This window comes from Fringilla coelebs, assembly GCF_963513975.1.
Source record: "Fringilla coelebs genome assembly, chromosome: 7".
Lineage (NCBI taxonomy): Eukaryota > Metazoa > Chordata > Aves > Passeriformes > Fringillidae > Fringilla > Fringilla coelebs.
The window spans coordinates 10,692,580-10,711,386 of NC_140035.1; the positions used below are offsets into that span (position 1 = coordinate 10,692,580).

The following is an 18,807-nucleotide window of genomic DNA, read 5'->3' on the forward strand; positions in this document are numbered from 1 at the left end:
TGTTTGGTACATTTGTTTCACCGCCTCTGACGGAAATTTTAATGAGTTAAGGAAAGAGAGGCTTCGTTTGGAAATACCAGAAAAGTGGGAAAACAAGGATACTTTCTCAGAGATCTTGGAAACAAAGAAATAACCAAAAGGCATCTGAGAAAATGAATTTACAGCAGTAGGAGAACTAAAAGCATGCCTATGAATCTTCTGTGTGCCAGAGGGCAGAAGTGACGGACTAATTTATGCAGTCAGTGATACAAGAATGATTTGTTTCTTGTCAATCTGATGCATTCTCTTTGAGTTACAGAACAGATGAGAGGAAAAAGAAAAAAAAATACAAAAATTCCTCTGTTATGGAGTACAACTGTTACAAAATTACCTCTTCCTTTAGAACACAAAATAGGATTAACTATTTCAGCTGGATGGGACATCCACTCCAGCTGCCTGACCAATTCAGGGCTGACCAAAAGTTAAAGCCTGTGGTTAAGATGTTGTCCAAATGTCCCTTAAACACTGACAGGCTCAGGGCATTGACTCACTCTCTAAGGAAGCTTGTTCCAGGGACTGTTCACCCTCTTGGTGAAGAAGTGTCTCCTACTATACAGTCCGAACCTCCTCTGACACAGCTTTGAATTATTCCCATATGTCCTATCACTGGATTCCAGGGAGAAGAGCTCAGCATCTCTCTCTCTGTTTCCTCTCCTGAAGAAGGTGTAGAGGGCAATTTTCAGATTAAATTACCTAATCTTTTTCTTGCCACGCCTGAACACAAATCAATTGTTCAGGTGGAACAAATTCAAAGATCAGAACAAAATACAGTTCACTGAAAAATATGAAACAGGTTCCTAGCTAGTTATCTGGTTAAATCCAGGGGCTTAAGTGTTTTTTGGGTTTTTTTAATCCTAGATCTCCATGTGCTCAGTGAAAAAGTGGTTCAGCTGATGCAAGGAAATTACCCAGTGTGATTTGGTCATTGAATGCATTTTCAAGGCTGAAGTATCAGGGTCCTAGAAGAGCATCCTGGGCTCAAGTCAGCCAATTTACAGAAATATACAGTATTTTGTGCTATGCAAGCAAGGATTAGTTAGTTATGTGATTGAGGGCCTCAGGACTATCACACAACTTGTGGTTTCTCTACATGCACCCCCAACAGCTGATAAAAGTTGGAGGGGAATGGAGACTATATGAATTCTATTTATTTAATCCACCAATGAGAAAAAGTTGTGTTTCATACAAAGTAACTCTAATGCAAAGACTTAAAGACAGCAAATTAGAGAAAACAGAACAGGCTGAAAGTATAACTCAATTTGACCCTAAAAGATAAAACCCCTATGATGCAGATACATTTTTTTAGTGTAACAGCAATTTTATCTACAAACTACTACCTTATCAATAAGCAAAGCCTATAAAGTACAAATTATGGAAAATATTCTTAAATATTACAGAAAAAATTAACAGCAAGTTACCTTGCGATCTTCTTTAAAGACTTCAGCAGCAGTTGTGAAATGTGGAATGGCATTTTTACAGTGAGGACACCCTGTTTGACACAGGAAGAAAAAGACATCATAAACTTTAGTTGTAGGAAAGATACTGGGACAAACTCAAGACACAAGGTGAGTCAGTGGAAAATTTGAATTAAAAATCGCTCTAAACAGGAGCTCTCCAGTTCTGGAATGAGCAGGACAAAGCGTGTGTCAGCTACATGAGAGTAAGCATATCTTGAAGATCCCCGTGACTTCAAGGAGTTTAGGTGTACGTTTACAGTTACACAGCATCCCACAACAGGGGCCACAGTGCAGGGGACTCTTCTCCATCACCAGTCCCCTAAGGGCACCTCCAGAGCACCAGCCACAGACAGACACAGCTCTGTACCTCCTGATAGTGCCAGGTAGGTTTTTACTGCTGCTGCCACAGACACCAGCTACATTTGAGCAAGGGAATAAAGTAAGCCCAGCTTGGAACAGGAGGCTGGAAGTTGGAAAGGAAATTGCTGGGAGCATTTATAAGTATTTGGAAATGGCCTGTGTTAAAGCCAAGCCACTGGGAACATAAGGGAGGGGAAGAGAAGCAAGGCCAGACATCTTTCATGGACGGAGAGCAGATGTCCAGTCCCAGGTTAGGATGACTGCTGCTGGCCTTCCTGGAGACCTTCCTGCTGTTCACCACAGCTGGGCAACCCCTGAAGAGTTTTACAGACACTGCACACAAGAACCCCAGAGCTTTGTATGGGAGATGGGCTGATACTTCTTTGTACCACTGCAGCACTGAACAAAAGGCCGGCTAATCCCTTGCTTAAATACACACTGATTTGACTCAAACATTTCAGAAGTCACAGAAGGGAAATTAGAACTGTTCTCTTGATTCAAGGTTCAGATATGAGTGCTCTTAATCCAGAAGCAATGTCTACAAATTACTGTCTATGAATAATCTAAACTCCTCTCAAAACATCATTACTATACTAAGTAAGCCTTTGAAAAGGAAAGTACCTGCATGTGTGTAATAAATTGCTTTTTTTCAAACTTAGCACAGAGGCTGATCCCAAGCAAAGACTCAAAACACTATTTTTTGCTTAGATGCACATTAAGAAAGAAATGGAATTACACAGTCAAGCCAATGCTGGTAAAGGAGTTCATCCTGCTATTATTTCTGGGTAGGAACAGAAAAATCACAAATGAGTTGCTCACAAGCACCAATTACAGCTTATGCTACTGTTGCTTGCCAGTATTTTACATGATGAACAAGTGTCTGTGTTACTTTAAAATCAGGGCTGAACAAATGCCCTCTTAGGAGACTTGCAGCCATCCTCCTAAGCCATGATCACTCTTTCAGCTGTCAAGAAAAATAGTATCTGTGCATAAACAGATACTTGCACACTCCTCTCCACAAAGGAAAAGCTGAATACCCCTTCCAGCTTCACCAAAATATAACTTCTTTGCTTACATGCACTGCTTTGAATTTTAGAGCATTTCTTTCTTCAGATAGAATTCTGAAAGCAATGCAGTGACACACCTGTGTAAATACACTGAGAGTCTGTGCAGTAGCTAAGAATACCAGAAAGTTAAGGGGATGTTTCCTGGGAAAGTGAGGCACTTCTGTAAATCCATCTTAATGGCTTCAAACTCTTTATGCAGCACGATGGCAGCTGTGTTTCAGTGGGAGACAGCACAGTGTTCTACAGCTTGCAAACTATTAACCTTGTTGAGTTGTCCAGCATTTGCCTGGAAGAAAATGGTCATGAAAGAAAAGGGGGAGGAGGAAGAAGAGAAGAAAGAGGAGGAGGAGGCTAGGGTTTCAGGCTGCTCCCACGTCCATCAGCCCACTTTGGTGACACATTTGCTCTCCTAGCACTTGTCTGGCCTGTCTGCCTGATACTGAAGAGCCTGCAGGTCTAGCCTGTGTCTTAACAGATCTTGGATAATTTCCTGTACTGTGGGGGGGCTGCCTCGGTTGCCTTGTTAACACTGCTCTACACAAATAAATCAGAGCTGGTGACGACATCTAAAAAGAATTTCAGAAACAAAAAATGGATAAAAATCAGGCACCTCTAAAACAGGAACACTTGTTCTTAACTACATGCTGCAGTTTTTCTGGAAAGCACTTCCAACTGTTACACTAAAACATAAAGGCTCTTAAAAACTTAAACCTTTCATGTTCCCTTTTTTGCTTATGATCTTGAGCTTGAAATTTAGGTTTCACCAAAGAACATCTTGTAAACCCTCAATAAAAGATATTTCAGGACATAAAGGCCTTTCTCAAAGCCCCTAGAGAAGTTGAGGCAGGTAAGAGCTCTTCATGAGCCACATTCCACAAGAAAATGAGAACACAAATAACAAGCATATTCTTCCACACAAAAATACCAAATCCAATACCAAATTATGAGAAGTTACCTACATTTACCCATCTGAAGCTCCATCCCTCCTCCCTTCACTTCTCCCTTGGCCCAACCTCCTTTCTTTACTGCACTGTGCTCACAAAACTAAAACACAACCATATGGCTTTTGGCAGAGCTGCCTCCAAGTCCAGTAGGCATTTTGTTAGCCTTGGACATCCATCCACAGAACAGATGTGAATGCTACACTGAATTCCCAAGGAGTTTCAAGGAGTCACTGAAAAAGGGGGAAGGAGCACATCATATGGAACAGCAGAACTTCATCTGTTACAACTTAGAAGGATTGCCAAATGCAGCAAACACTTGGAAGTCACCCAACCCAGTCATTCTATTTAAAGCACACATGCCAAAAAAAATAAAAGCAGAGGTTGATGTCTTCATTTTGACAGACGGAAAACTTGTTCTCCCCATTCCCTCTTCACACCCACTATCACACGTTTATTTTAAGTGTTAACACTATCTTCTAGATTCGAAAGTGCAAGGAAAGGAAATGTACTGAGCACAGTACATGAGGATAGGAAGTGTGCAGCCTCCTTACACAGGAATTTTCAGATGGGCTGCAATGGAAAGAGATTGAACCGGTGGCATACAAAGGTGTGGGTAAGGTGTCAAGAACCAAAAGGTCCTGCCCCTTCTCAGTCACTATGGACTAAACAAGTTGGAAAATTCATTTTAGTTTAATAATTTGGATCTTATGGTAAGCACACAGACTTCCTGCAAGGACAAGAAGTGGAGCTTTAACTGAGCAGCATTGAAAAGCAGGACTTCTGGGAGCGGAGCCTTCTAACACAGATGCAGGGCTTTGCTTTAACAATTTTCTTTTTTCATTTTTACAACAGTGTCAAATTTGATCTCAACAGGGTTAAGAGCAGATGTGAACTTAACAGTAATTTCCTGTGCCTGACTTGAGAAATGCGAAAAAAACCTGCTCCTGAAATATCCAGCCTTTCCACAGGATCCCAGTACTGGCACTGAAAACCTCTAATCATTCCTGCACATCTCAAGATAACTCCATTTCCTACTGCAGAAACACAGTTGCATCACCTGGCTGGAAAACAAGAGAACTTGACATCTCAGGCACATGCAGTAGCATGCGCTGAGGCCATTCCCTGCTCACAATCAGCAAACAATACAGCTTTAATAGAGCTCTAGTCAGTCACTCCGCTCTCTGCTCAGAATTTGGCTCTCTGGAGGACCCCCCATACAGTCCATGGTGGCATCTGCTCCCCCTGACCTGCCGGGGCACAGGGGCTGCCTGCTTAAATCACAGGTCCCAAACACCTGCAGCTGAGGAGTTCTGAGTTCTCTTTGCCCTTGTACTACAAATTTTAAAATGTACACAAACCCAGTATTTTCCACAAAGTTTTTCTCCACCATTCATGTTGTAAAGTTGGTAGGAGATTGGTACAGTCACATCAGGCAGCATCACATTCCTCACCTTGAAAACCAAGTAGTTCTCGACTGAGCCAGTACATGAGAAATATGGTTTCTGTGGGGAAAATTCAAGAGGAATGGCTGACGAACAGCAGACGAGGGAAATCAAGCAAGCAAGCAAGCAAGCTTCACACAGAGCCATTATCACTGAGGGGAGAGGGAGTCAGATTAAATCTCCTCTAATTAGAGAGGCATTTAAAGGAAAGCTAGTGGGTCTTTAGGGAGATGAAGTGATGGAAAATGTATAACCCAGCTTGTTTTCCATGGACTGGATTTAGTGATAGCAGGAACAACCTCAAGGTAGAGCACCTTCTCAGGGTATCTTTGAAGAAAAACCCAAGGAGCCAGCACTGCTTTGGGCACAGAAAGGGGCTGGAACTTCATTCTTGTGGAAACACTGCTTTGAGAACTGCATGGCTGAGCTGGATGTGATTTCCAAAATGATGCCATAACACATTTGTTAACAGGATGTAAAACAAAGATAGCACATGGAAAAGCTTAACTACATGCTCACACCATCTTGTGAACTGATTTTTTGGGTTTTAAACAAAAAGGAGACTAAAAAAAAAAAACCATAAACCCATTTTTCAGGTACAGTAAGAATGACACTAAATTGATATGATGTGGTAGCAATTTAATACATTTTCAGACATAATAATACCTGTGAAAACATTTTCCATAATTGCAGGATCCCATGGGATGCAGAAGGGATGCAAAGAGGTTTTCAAAGCACTGGAACAACCTAGTGAATAACTTACATGTCTTTATTGCATTCAAATGGAGAATTTTTCATTGAACAGGGGCTTCTTTTTTTTTAACCAATGAATTGCTTAGAGATGATAGTTAGTCAAAAGTAAAACTTAAGAGATTCTTAAAACTTCAGTGTACAAAGGTATTAGGACCAGATGGCAATTCTAAAGATGTCTCAAGAGTAGTGCGTGCATGAAACAGATGCACCCTGTTGTACAACAGTCACCTCATTACATTTAAAATAAAATTGTGGCAAATTTTCAGAACTGCCTAAAGGAATCAAGTCCTATTTCCAAAACCACAGGTTTCTACTTGTTTAAATATGAAAAAACATCCTTTAAGTTAAGTTACTTCATGCTTTGTTTAATTTAAAACTACAAAGCCCAGTGATATAATATAACCTCTCTACAGCTGAACAGTACAAGGTTAATTCAGTTTCCTTAGAAGAGAGGAAGCTGTATTAGCATAGCACATAGAAGAAAGGTGAAGCTGTTTTTTAATGAATATAAATCAAAAGCTAACAATTTGTACAAAATAGATAGAAGAAGCAAATGGACATCAAAGCAGTACCTACAGTCAGCAGAGGTAATAATGATGTTTTAAGTATATAAGGGGTTTTAAATGTATTAGAAGCAAAAAAATCCAAACAATACTAGCAATATAGCTTTGAAAGAAAATGATGGAGCTGTCAAAATGAACTTCACTGAATATATAATTAAAAGAGTAAGCAGATGTGGAGAGAGCCTCTATGCCTGACACCTCTGAAGTGCTGTTTGCAGTTCTGGGCCCACAAATCAACAATGAGTTCAAACTGGAGGGGGTTCAGAAGACTCATAAGAAAAACAACAGAACTGAAAGATGTGTTTCATGGCAAAGGGAGTCAGGAAGCTCAGTGTGTCAACAGCTTAAACCCAAAGATTAAGAAGTGATAGAAATTGAGAAAAGTCAGTCTCTCAATTTCATTATAATGAGCCATTCAAGCTGGGTGCCAAAGGCTGAGTAAGCTCCAGAGCTGGTTACATGCTGAAGCCAGTCAAATTTAGATGGATATTCACATTCCCCATCACTAGTGATTTTTAGTCTGAAAGGAAATGGTTTTCTGAAAGAGATGCTGTCACACAGTGGCTCTCTACCTGATCAGAAGACAGCTGTCCTTGACTTGCATCGCTGAGCTGAGACTGCCACAGCAGTGACATGGTCTGGCTGTGCCCGTGTCACCATCTCCAAGCAGCCGGAGCTGCAGGAGGCCAGCACCGCTCGTGGGTCAGGCAAGGACGACAGCCCCTGCCAACCCTAACCTGAGCATCCCAGCTAGAACACTGCAGCAGCACAGACTGGGCATTTTGCCTTCAGAAAGCACTACCTTAATACCTTCTGCCCACCAGTAACATACAATGATTTATAACCCTACCCGTGTTGTTGCCGTGCGTGCTTTTAGCATCTCATATGTAATAATATCTTGATAAATAAAATAACAAAGTGGTGTGCATATATTTTACATGAGTTTTTTTTTAAGGAGAGAGTTTAAACATGCACACATTTTAATGTAGACTGCTTTCATATTAAATACACTAACTTAAACTGTCAGTACTTTCGTAACAAAGTCCTGGCCAACTCCTTAGAGGAGCTCTGAAAGCCCAGTGATTTGTGAGACCATGGCATTTGTGCTGTCTGTTCTCTACCCTCAGCATGAGAAAGGGCTCTGCTCCCCCCTCAGCCCCCGGCTTCCTTTAGTACCTCTCAACGGGTGATCTCAAATGCTTTAACTAATATCAATTAATTACCCTTCAAATTGTTCCTAAGAGAGACAGACGTGATTATCCCCCTCTGTCATTACATCCAAGGTTAAACAGAGTCAGGAAGAGGTTAAGTGACTCTCAGGGCTCACAATCCTGCCTGACAGGGGGCCAGGCTGCAAGGTGCTGACTCCATTTGTTCAGCTGTGAAACCATCAGGGCCTCAGAGGGCTCAGCACGTGGCAGGATGGAGCCCTCCGCGTGCAAAGTGCAGAGCAGAGAATGACTTTCCAATTCCCCATCTCTGCTTGAAATCATCACCGTTTAAATAACAGGGGTAGATAGTGCCCTCTGTTACTGGCTTTTAAATTACTGCAATTCTAAGCAAGTGCAAGCAGCAGCTCTGCACAGCTATCAAACCCAGCCTGGGAGCTTGTACACCACAGAGTCAAGCAAAGCCTGTTTCCACTTCAAGAGTTCCAAGCGATTAACTAGAATTAAAACCAGAATATTACTTGGTCAATCAAGGAAAGACAGGCCACAGACAGTAATTGCACAGATAAGAGCTGGAAAAGGGTATACTGCTTAAACCAATGCAATTTGTGTGGCTACAGGAGTTATTGAATCCACAGGCAGATTTGAGAAAGGCATTTGGAGATGAAACTGAAAGGTTAATTCACTTTGTTTTACCAGTAGAGAACTGGAGGGCTTTTTATTGCATATCTGGACCCAAAGCTCACTTGATGACATGACCTGACACCATAAAATAATGATATCTCTAAGACATTAGTAATTGAAAGAGGGTGACATGTCCTTTGATTTGAAAAATGCTATGAGGTTTTCAGTTAAGCATCAGGTGAACCAAGTCTTGTCTGACTACTCTTAACAACAGGTAAACTACTCCAAATTTCACAGCCTGCTGGTGGATTTTGTTGTGTTTTTCCCCAATCTATCTCAACTCCTATTCTGTAACACCTTGGAGGTATACAAATGAGACAAAACATACAAAACCCAAATTATTGGGAAACCATAGCCATGAGATATGAACAATTGCAACAGCAACAAAGTCATCAGAACAGGTCAAATTGCGGAAGTAAGGAGAGTAAAAAGACTCTGCACAAAATTCCTGGACTGTTTCATCCACTACAAAAAGCAAGGATATGACTGACTGCAGTGAATTACAAATGACATGCCAGCACTCAGCATTTGGCAACAAGCAATCCTTTGAGTTGGAAAGCTATACAGCAAGTCATCTCTGGACAGAAAGGGTATAAAGGTCAAGAGTTACACCCAAAACATACCTTTGTGCCAGTTCCAGCAGACCTGCCTTTTCCACTGTGCCACTGGCCTTTGTAGCTTGAACAAAGCTGGCAGCAGCAGTTACCCAAGCCAGCATCAGCCCTGGTTAACTGCAAACACAGTTATAGAGCAAACGAAGTAATTTTGCCATTTGACATGCCAGTGGACACCACTAATTGAAGACACACTGCTGAGTTAGCAACAGCCAGCAGAGCACTGGAATTTCAGCTGCACTGATTCTTAAAAGGAGCTCCTGTCAGACAATGTTACACATCACCAAAAAAAGCATTTGTCTTACTGGAAATGGGTTTCATGACAGTGCATAAGGATGGGTGGCATGTTCATAATCTCCTAAGGTACCCACAGTGACACTGCACCAATACAGCTGTGTGTCTGTGAGGAGAGAATTCCACGGGGCAAGAGCATGCACTCCCCTCCTCTTCCTTTCTCACAAGCTGGAGCTCTTTATATACAGGCAATATTCTGCACACCAAATCAAGCAGCTGTAACATTTTAGGGTTACAAAACAAGAGGAGCTGGATCACCCCAACAACTTTTAGTTTAATGTCACCACTCCACCACAGCCACTCACAACCGCTGTGAGCACTTTGTGTTGGTTACGTGTCTGGGGAAGTGCAGCTCAAACCATTCTCTCAGCACTAATTAATCTCCACGGCACAAACAATGGTGCTAAGAGCAGTTCTGCCAGCCTGATTGTAGAGACCACTCTATGAATTCATCCTTTATCAAACCCAGCCTGTTAAGGGGCTCTGTGGCATCAGCACTATTTACACCGAAAGGAACACACCTCGGTAATGCACCGGTAACAAGAGCACCACTGATGCAAGAGGGAGAGCAGTTAGTGGCAGAGCTAACATCAAAATTCTGCAGTGCCAGCCCACACAGGACTTACAGCCTCATTATCAGAGGGTCCAGACCTCGCCTCTGCCTCAGTCAACAACCAGAAAATCCTTCCAGCAAGGTTTTTTTGCCTTGAAAGGGATTCTTTCTGTTCAGCATGTTTTTAATATTTTTTTGATAGCTTAAGCTTCATTTACAAACACGCACATTTTGTTCAGGCTCTTCGATACAGCCTCCTAATCAAAACTTAACAAGATGTGCTTGCAAGTGACAGGAAAACCTCTTGGTGGGAGCCAGTCTGAGGCCATTGTGGGACACTAGATTCATCTGTGCTGCTGCTTTGCTCCGCACATCTGAACTCATAAACTCAATTGTTGAGTATGTTCTCCCCCTCTCTGCACACTTCACACAGTACGATGTCACCCAAGTCTGCTGAGTGACACAGCAGTGCCCCAGACTGCTCATCTCAGGCCCAGCAGCCACAGGCTGAGGCCTCACAGCCAACAGAATTTGCCATGTTTTCCTACAGCAGTGCAGCTTAACCAAAACACAGCATTAACTCCCTGAAACTGCCTGTGCAAAGGCTGAGATATGGCGCAACCAGCTTTGACTAAGCTTGCTCCAAAAAATAGGAAGGATGAAAAGGAAACACTACTGGTTCCTTCAGAACAGCTTTTTGATGACAGCTGGGGTCCTAGGGCGGGAGGAGCACACTGCCCTCCTGGCTGTCAGCATTAACAGCTCAAAGCCATGAGCACCCTCTGTGCCCACAGTGCGACCCACCCTGGCAAGGACTCTCAGCCAAGTGCTTTCTGTCATTGGATAGCCCTTGACGCGTAACTTGGACAGAAGAAACCAAACAGTTTTTGTTGTGAAAACACAGAGGAGGAGCAGACCAGGATACAGAATAATTAAAATCTTGAACAAACTTTGTGAGTAAAATGAAGGCAGGTTTGCTTAGCTCTCAGCATTTTATGGGCTCCTGATGAAACACACAGGGATGGGCACAACTCATTTAGTCAGATCCCTGTCTGATTTCTTACTGCTGAACTAAGTCCTATCTGATTTCCCACTTACTTCTTAATGGTGGCCAGGAGCTGACCCATCAGACAGCAATGATGTCAATATTCCTGCTTTATTCTCTTTGTTTTACATCAGAACAAAACCTAGGTACTATCTCCCACAAACACCTTAGATCAACACACAGCCATTTAATGGCTCCAGAAGCATCCTAAAGTCTTCTTGGACTTTGTCAGATGCAACACAGATTAGGCACCTTTATTCCCTTCTTCCAGCCCTGAAAGAAAAACCCTACAAAAAAAGTTTAAGTGAAGAACCAAAAAGGCTGATATTTCTAACTGCACATCCTCTTGCAGCAGTACAGCCATTTGCCCCATCCAAAACCACTTCATTAAAACCATCCTCAGGATGGTTTACTTCTGGGTGTTCTCTGGGTAACTTCTGTGGGTCAGGCTTCACTAGAAAATAACTTTTTCCAGCTGATGAAATTAATTTCTAGTGAAGTGAAAGTTTCACTGCTGAACACAGAACCGGAAATCAGCTCCCAGCAAAGTATTTATTAAAAATATCCATTCTGCAAACCCTGTTGAGTCCCACAAATAGAGGCCATTTGGCAAGTCAATAACATGGGCAACTGCCCCCCTTACATGCCACTAAAAGGGAGCACTTTCCCCTGACTACTTCCCATTGCTGCTGAAAGTCTTTATTTTTTAAAAGGGTTTATTAACTTGTGTTTTGACACTAAAAGTAGAAATTGAATGAATTTGATAAGTGCTGATTCCTGCCATTTAAAGTGACTGATATAAAAACAGAGTGCCCTCCCCCATCATTTGGACCTGTTAATGAATGGTCTATTATATATAATTCCTTTCTGACACAGTTGATTCATTTGTAGTCTCTTTGGAAACAGCAATCTCAATGAAAAAATTACAAAATTACGAAAAATGTCTTGTAACTCGAAGTGGACATTTTCTGTTTCTGCACAAGAATTAGCAAGGGGTGTTATTAAGCCTTTCCTGATTAGAGAAAATCAGAACTGATGAGAAGGGGGAAAAACAACCTAAACCACAATCAGCAAAACCAAACCCCAAACCTACTGTGTATCTCAAACTCCAGTATAACTATTCCTAGAAATACAGAATTGCTGTGTTGGAAGGAATTTCGGGAGATCATCTAGTCTAATTCCCTTGCTCAGAAAAGGGTCAACTACAGCAGGTTGCCCAGCACTGTCTCCAGCTGGGTTTGAATATTTCCAAGGATGGAGCCTCTTGGGTCAACTTGTTCAAGTATTCAACCACAACCATAGCAAAAAAACCACCACTTCCTCTAAATGGTTATGCAAGCTTTCATGTGTTTCAATTTGAGCCCTTTGCCTCAGCGTCCCTGGGCACTGCAGAGAAGTCTCACCTAGCTTCAATCATTCTTTTTTCCCCTTAATTTGTTTGAGTAATGCAGAAAAAACATCTCCAACCACAAAGACATTATTTACTGGAACTTTTGTTACCCTTTATGATTCTGACAACTAATGACAACCAACTGCTTCTATTTTGCACAGTTTTCAATCCTACAGTAGTAGGAGGTTAAAATTTAATGCATTGTCAAAGTCAAATCTCAATTATCTGGAATAACGGAGTGGAGAGAGCACATAAAAGTAAAAATGCAGATAAAACACATCCAGATAAGCTTTATAAACAGGGAAGACATAAGAGAAAGAAGAAAGAAAAGTCAGGGTGCTGATGCCAGAAGAGGCACTGATGCAAATAGGTCGGCCCAGGACACCTCACTTTAGTGCTGGAGGTATTGAACCAAGCTCTGGGTGTAGGGCACAGACCTGCAGCCACTGTCCTCTCGACCCTGGCTGGTTCAGCACTGCAGCCTACCTGCTCTTGTCCATTTGGCTCACTTCCCAACACAGTCTGCAGCCCCCAAATCCTGATCATCCATGTACCAGGCTCCATGTGCACATCAAACCATACTCAGACTAGTCTCCTCTCCCCATTTCTGGACAAAGCCAAATAGTTATAAAAGTAAACCCGAAGTACCTGATGGAATCCAGTAGTTCAAGGACTGGATAATGAAAAAAATACAGACACAAGTCCTATAAACTCTCCCCAAAAGCTTCTCCAATGCTGGTGCATCAATCCTGCTGCTTTCAAATACTCCTCCAACCCCTCACAGCAGTCCCCACACACACCTGAGGCTTCATGCTTCCCTTCTGCAGATGGTACCATTGTATTCCTCTTATTTTAGGCATTTTGAACTTAAAGGTACATGAGTGGGATAACAATTACATCTTCACAAGAGCTGCACAAGGGTTCAGAGAAAAGCTGGGCCAGGTGCTGTGCAGCACCAATGTCAGCAGCCTGCCCCAAGTCCTATCCCTGAGTAGCTCTAACATCTGCCAGCCCACACTCCAGCCTGAGTGGCATGGTATATACCTACCCAAAGGACATCTGGATGAAGACCTGGTCCCACGTCATTACTGGCACAAGCAGCACTGGGTTTTCTGCAGCAGGCACTTTTTTCCAAGTCAGTATTGGAAACCTGCCCCTATTCCTGCCTCCTGCCCCAAATCAGTCATTGCAGCACACACAGATGCCAGCATGCAGGAAAGGGAACGTGAAATCAAGATCTCTGTGGTGTCAAGTCCACAGGAGTGGACTTTTCCCCCCAGTAATTTCCAGAGTCTTGATCCTGATTCTCAGTTCTTAAAAAATTCCACAGCTATGCGGAATAACCTTTACATTTATGCTTCACCCATATTCCAGAAGACAGAGTAATGAGTTCCCTGTCTTTTCCATGTGGATGTAGCAGCTTTCTCCTCCAGAGTTAAACCACTGTGAAGCACTGCTCAGTACCATTAAAGCCCTGCTCAGCTCAGCTCAGCCCTGAGTTATCGGCACAGCAGCAGACTGGTGGCTCTCCTATACATAATAAGTAATTTGGACTGGAAGCTGCCACAGGAAAGCCAGATCTCATTTTAATTTCCATCTAAGATATATATCTGTGGCCTTTGCCTAAAGGTTTGTCACTCTAGCTGAAAGCTTGACAAAGGTCAGAATACTCAACTTTCTGCTTTAAATTCTAATGACAGATGAGAGATACATTTCTTAGCATAAATATTTATATATAAACATACTTTATATATGCATGTATACACACCCCCCCAATCCTAAAATATCTCAGCATATGTGTAAGTGTAACAAATACTGCCACAGAGTCACAAGTGAATGGAGTAGCATACTGTGAGTCTGTCCTGACCCAAGATGTGGATTTGAATAGAAAAAGAAAATTATTTGAGGTAATGGGACCTTGAAATTTTAGCAGTGTTCCTTCTGCACCAAAATAAGCAAGTTAAGATTAATTGGCAATGTAAGCTTCAAGAGGTCTTAAGATTGAGAAGATGGTAAACAAAAGCTAATCTATAAAATTTAACAGGAAGCCCATTATCACTGCACAAAAGCTGAAAATGTATAGTGTTTTTAATAATTGTAATTATTTTACTCCATTAATGTTTATTTCATAGAAAACGGAGATTTTAAATCTCCATCTCATCTGGTACTTTCCCCTGCAGCCAACAAAGTGCAGGCTCGTTTGCACTCCCTGTGTGTGCCTGCTTTGTGCTTTGCTCACAGACACTTCCACATTTAGAGAACAAATATGACAAATCAGAAACTGCATGACCCATGTACTGACACCACAACGGCAACGCTGTCTTAGGAGTCACAGGAAGGCCAGATTGGGTTCCAGTTAGCACCTCTCTGTCCTGTATATAGGTGGTCTCATGCAGCACTGTGTCAAAAACAGTGCAAAAATGTGTCTCAAGTGCAGCTCCAAAGGATCCAACAGTTTTACATCACACAAGCCTTGTTTTTACAGCCTGCTCATATAGAAAGGGCCAGGCTGATCTCTACTCACCGCTCCTAAAGTAAGGGTGGAAGTCAAACGGCAAAAAATCAGTCCATCAGGCAAGTTCCCTCATGCTTTCAACCCTGGGAGCTGCATACCCATCACACATAGAGTCTTTGCCGTAATGTAGCTTTAAAAAGGATCAAGAATCTAACTGTCTTAAAAAGATGCAGCTAAAAACCAAAAGTGAAATAAATCCCTCTTACGCAGAAAGTCACTAATCGGGTAAAGAGAACTCGAGAGACAGTGAACTCCTAAATCTTACCAGTTCATGGGCAATCATTTGAGTTTAAAATTACAATTTGCTCTTAACCAGCTGAGGTCCATGAATCAGAAATTCCTGGCACATGAGCAATTTTTAGTCAATAGGTGGTGGGAACTGGACTGGAAAAGGGATTACGTCCCCTTCCATTTTCTTTTACAACCTTCCAGAAATCTCCCTCCTGAACTGCACCCCTGCTTTCTCCCACATCCCTTCATATGAGCCCCAAAGCATTCATGTGTAATTCTCTAACAGAAAACAAAATAAGGGGCTGCCTGATTAAACATTAAGGACCTTTTTCTCTCTTCATGGAAAATACCTTTGATTTAATGGAAACAATCTGGTAGCTGTTTATCTGAAGGTTATCCATTAATTGCTGGCCATGTGATATGGAAGAATTTTTTTGCATATGGGGGGACTGAGTTGTGGTGGCATAAGGGCACACTAATAGTATCTAATATGAAATGCCTGGATTATCTTCTCTCTTTGATAAGCCCCTCAAAAGCTAAGAACTTGTACCTAGTCTGCCTGTCTCTGGGACAGCACAGGAAAACAGAAAAGGTCCCTCTCATTCACCTTATTTATAAAAGGCCTGATTCTAAACCTCTCAAGAAATATTCTCAAAACCAAAGTGATTATGTGATGCATGCAAAAAAATCTGGGAGGAGGAAGCTTCGTCCCTAGTCCCAGTGGAGACTTAAATGCAGATTTATAACAGACAAAATTTACTCCATCAAAATTTGTTCTCCACCTCGTGGACGGATTCCTCTAACACTACTGTATTGATTTCACTACTGAAGTGCTGCATTAATGAATCAGGCTCTCCATGTCCACTATGCTACTTATAAAGGATCACATTTTGTTATATGGACCATAAAATGCAGCAGAGGAAAATAAATCTGTTTTGTTTTTGTATTGCTGCCTGCTTTGGTGTCTGCATTAAATAATATAACCATTATGTACTGTTTTGTTTCCATTTATAAAGATACAAATGATGGTGCCAATTATGTTCCCATGCACATATATTCAGAATCAGCTCTTTACCCTTAAAAGTCTAGGGACAGCAAGGGAATTAATTCAGGATTTCATAGTAAATGTAGGGCTTACAAAACCCATCCTTCTAGAGAGGTTATTTTACTCACATGGTGCATAGAACATGACAAGGGTGTGCTTCTTCTTCTTCAAGGACTCCCTGAAGTCTTCTCCAGCCAGGTGGATAACACTGGTCTGTTTTTCTTCCCATGCAGGCTCTGGTGGAGGTGGTGCTTCAGGACTAGAAAAGCAAGACAATGAAATTGGTTTGAAAATGTTTCTGGAAGGAGATAAAGGGACAGCATTGTCCTGGTCATAATTAGCACAAGGGAACTGATGTGAAAAATCCTTCAAGGTGCCTGTGCAGTAGAAAGACATACTCGATATTTCCAACACCAGGCAACAGTAAAAAAGGATGCAAGTTAATATCTGGAACTCAGATAATTTAAAATATAATTTAAAATAATTAAAATATAATTTAAGTGACTGTAGTCAGGCATATGAGTAGAAATGTCAAATAAAGACTGCCTACATTGCATCCACCATCTGGGTGGAAAAAACATTGATACATACCATTGTATCATCCACAGGCATGAACTGAGAAGAAGGTGGAATCAAAAGGCAACTGATATAGAGCAGCATCTTCCATTCAAATATCCTTTTTGTACTCTTTATCACTAGCATGCAAACTTCTGTAAAGAATTTCATGACCTTCTCCAGAATTCAGATATTAAAGCCAGGATGCAAAAATCAGCATCATTCCACTTGGAATACTGGGGGTGACTGAACCGGAATATTTTACTTTGGTAAAGAGAATGTCAGGTTTCAATTATGACTGCACATACTGGCTAGATCAGAGCAATCCCGCACACCTAGAGCGTCTCTAACAAAAATTCTGCTATTCACTAGCTCACAGACCTCTCTCAGACTCATTAAATTCATTCCTGCTGTATCTTAAATAGTGATTACTTTATATAAAATCATCAGAATGGTGCCACGGTATAAAGACCTTCATATGTCGCCTTGGTAATAAATTAGCTTTTCAGACTTTCCTGACACTTTGAATGACACCATTTCAAATTGTATCGGGTACATAAAAACCAAGTGGAGAAAAACTCAGTTTTTAAAGTCCTTCTCAAGGTCACTTGGTGGACATTCATTGTATTTCCACCATTACTGATTTTCCACTTTTTAGAGAAAGACTTAGATGTGTATCAGAGAAAGAAGAGTTACACAGTGTGTCCTTTAGCTGAATTCCTCCATGAGCACAGTTGTTGTGAGCTATCACTGATTACAGTTACAGAGGTGGGACTTTCACACAAAATTTTCCACGCTGACCTGGAATAAGCTACCAGCAACTGGTAACAGCCTAGTGTGGCAGCACAATCACCAGAGAGGAACCACAGCCAAAACCAGCATGGCTGCAAGCACCTATTGAGACAGGTCTCCACACGCTGTACTTTTATCACCAGCCTGCACCCCAGATGCATCCCTATTTCCACCAGCTTCAGTGCAGCTGTGTCAGTTCTATCCCTGTCAGAAAACAAGGATGCTATTGTACTGCTTCTCTAGCTGGGATAATATCCAGGAGCCAAGAGCAGGAGACAAGTTGCCTGGGCTTCACCTGTACTGCTGACTAGCCGAGTCTTCAAGAGCCACAGCAGGATCCAGAAGAATTAACACCACTTTCCTGTTCCTCACTGCATATTCACCTGCCGGTACAGGCAGCATCAGCCTGACTGTTTAACTCACCACAAAGTGCACAATGCTCAAAAGAGTTGAGCAAAGCAGTGAAATGAGGACAATTACTTCACATACAATACAGATACAGCAGCCTGGAGCCTGTGTGGGCAGGGAGGCCAAGGGAGTACCATGTCTAAAAGTAAAATTCAGATAAAGCTCCTCAACGTGCTACAACGATACTGCCAGACCATACCCACTAGCTGCTTTGAAGCAGTCAGAGATGTAATGAGAAAAGAAAGACAAGGGAAAGGGGAAAGGAAAAGGGAAAGGAAAAGGGAAAAGGGCAAAGGAAAACAAAAAAAACCCCAAACAACCTTTCCCCCACCAAATAAAAGGGGGAAAATAAAGATTACATTCCTCATGCCAACTAGCTACATGATTAAAATATTCACAAAACTCTGGAAGGTTTTCTTCCCCTTGACTAATGCAGAAAATGCATAAGGCTTACACTACCTAAAGAAAATGCATATTTTTTTATATATATGCATACTTTTACATACATGCATATATAATACATACTTAAAGAGAGAATTGTACCAGCAATTTATTTTGAAATGGAATTATTGTCATCATTTTCATATCAAACTTAATTCTGCATATTTCAGCACACCACCCAAGAAAAGTTGCTTAGTGCACTCAAAGGTGCTGGTTTTGTTGGTCTCACTGGCTTTCCTTCAGCCCCATGTGGGTGGAATTCTAGGCACTGGCTCTGAAATGCTGGAAAGAGAAAAGTACAACTGTAGAAATTCAGTTACTAACACTGGGATCTGCTGCTTTGTATAAAGAGGGAACAACAAATGTTCTGTTTATTTTTCAGAGCCATTGCTATTCCTTCGCCAGGGAAAGGCTTAAGGTGTATTTGAAAAATATTTAGTTTGGGA

General features: G+C 41.7%; 1 protein-coding gene across 1 annotated transcript in view; it reads right to left on the reverse strand.

Annotated features, from left to right (window-relative positions):
* PDIA5 (protein disulfide isomerase family A member 5) overlaps positions 1 to 18,807 on the reverse strand; it is a 97,217-nt gene that overhangs the window by 10,857 nt on the left and 67,553 nt on the right. The window contains exons 14-15 of the mRNA XM_084209260.1: positions 16,294 to 16,424; positions 1,458 to 1,528 (exon numbers count right to left, since the gene is read on the reverse strand). Coding sequence (XP_084065386.1) covers positions 1,458 to 1,528; positions 16,294 to 16,424 — 202 coding nt within the window. The remainder of the gene's footprint in view (positions 1 to 1,457; positions 1,529 to 16,293; positions 16,425 to 18,807) is intronic.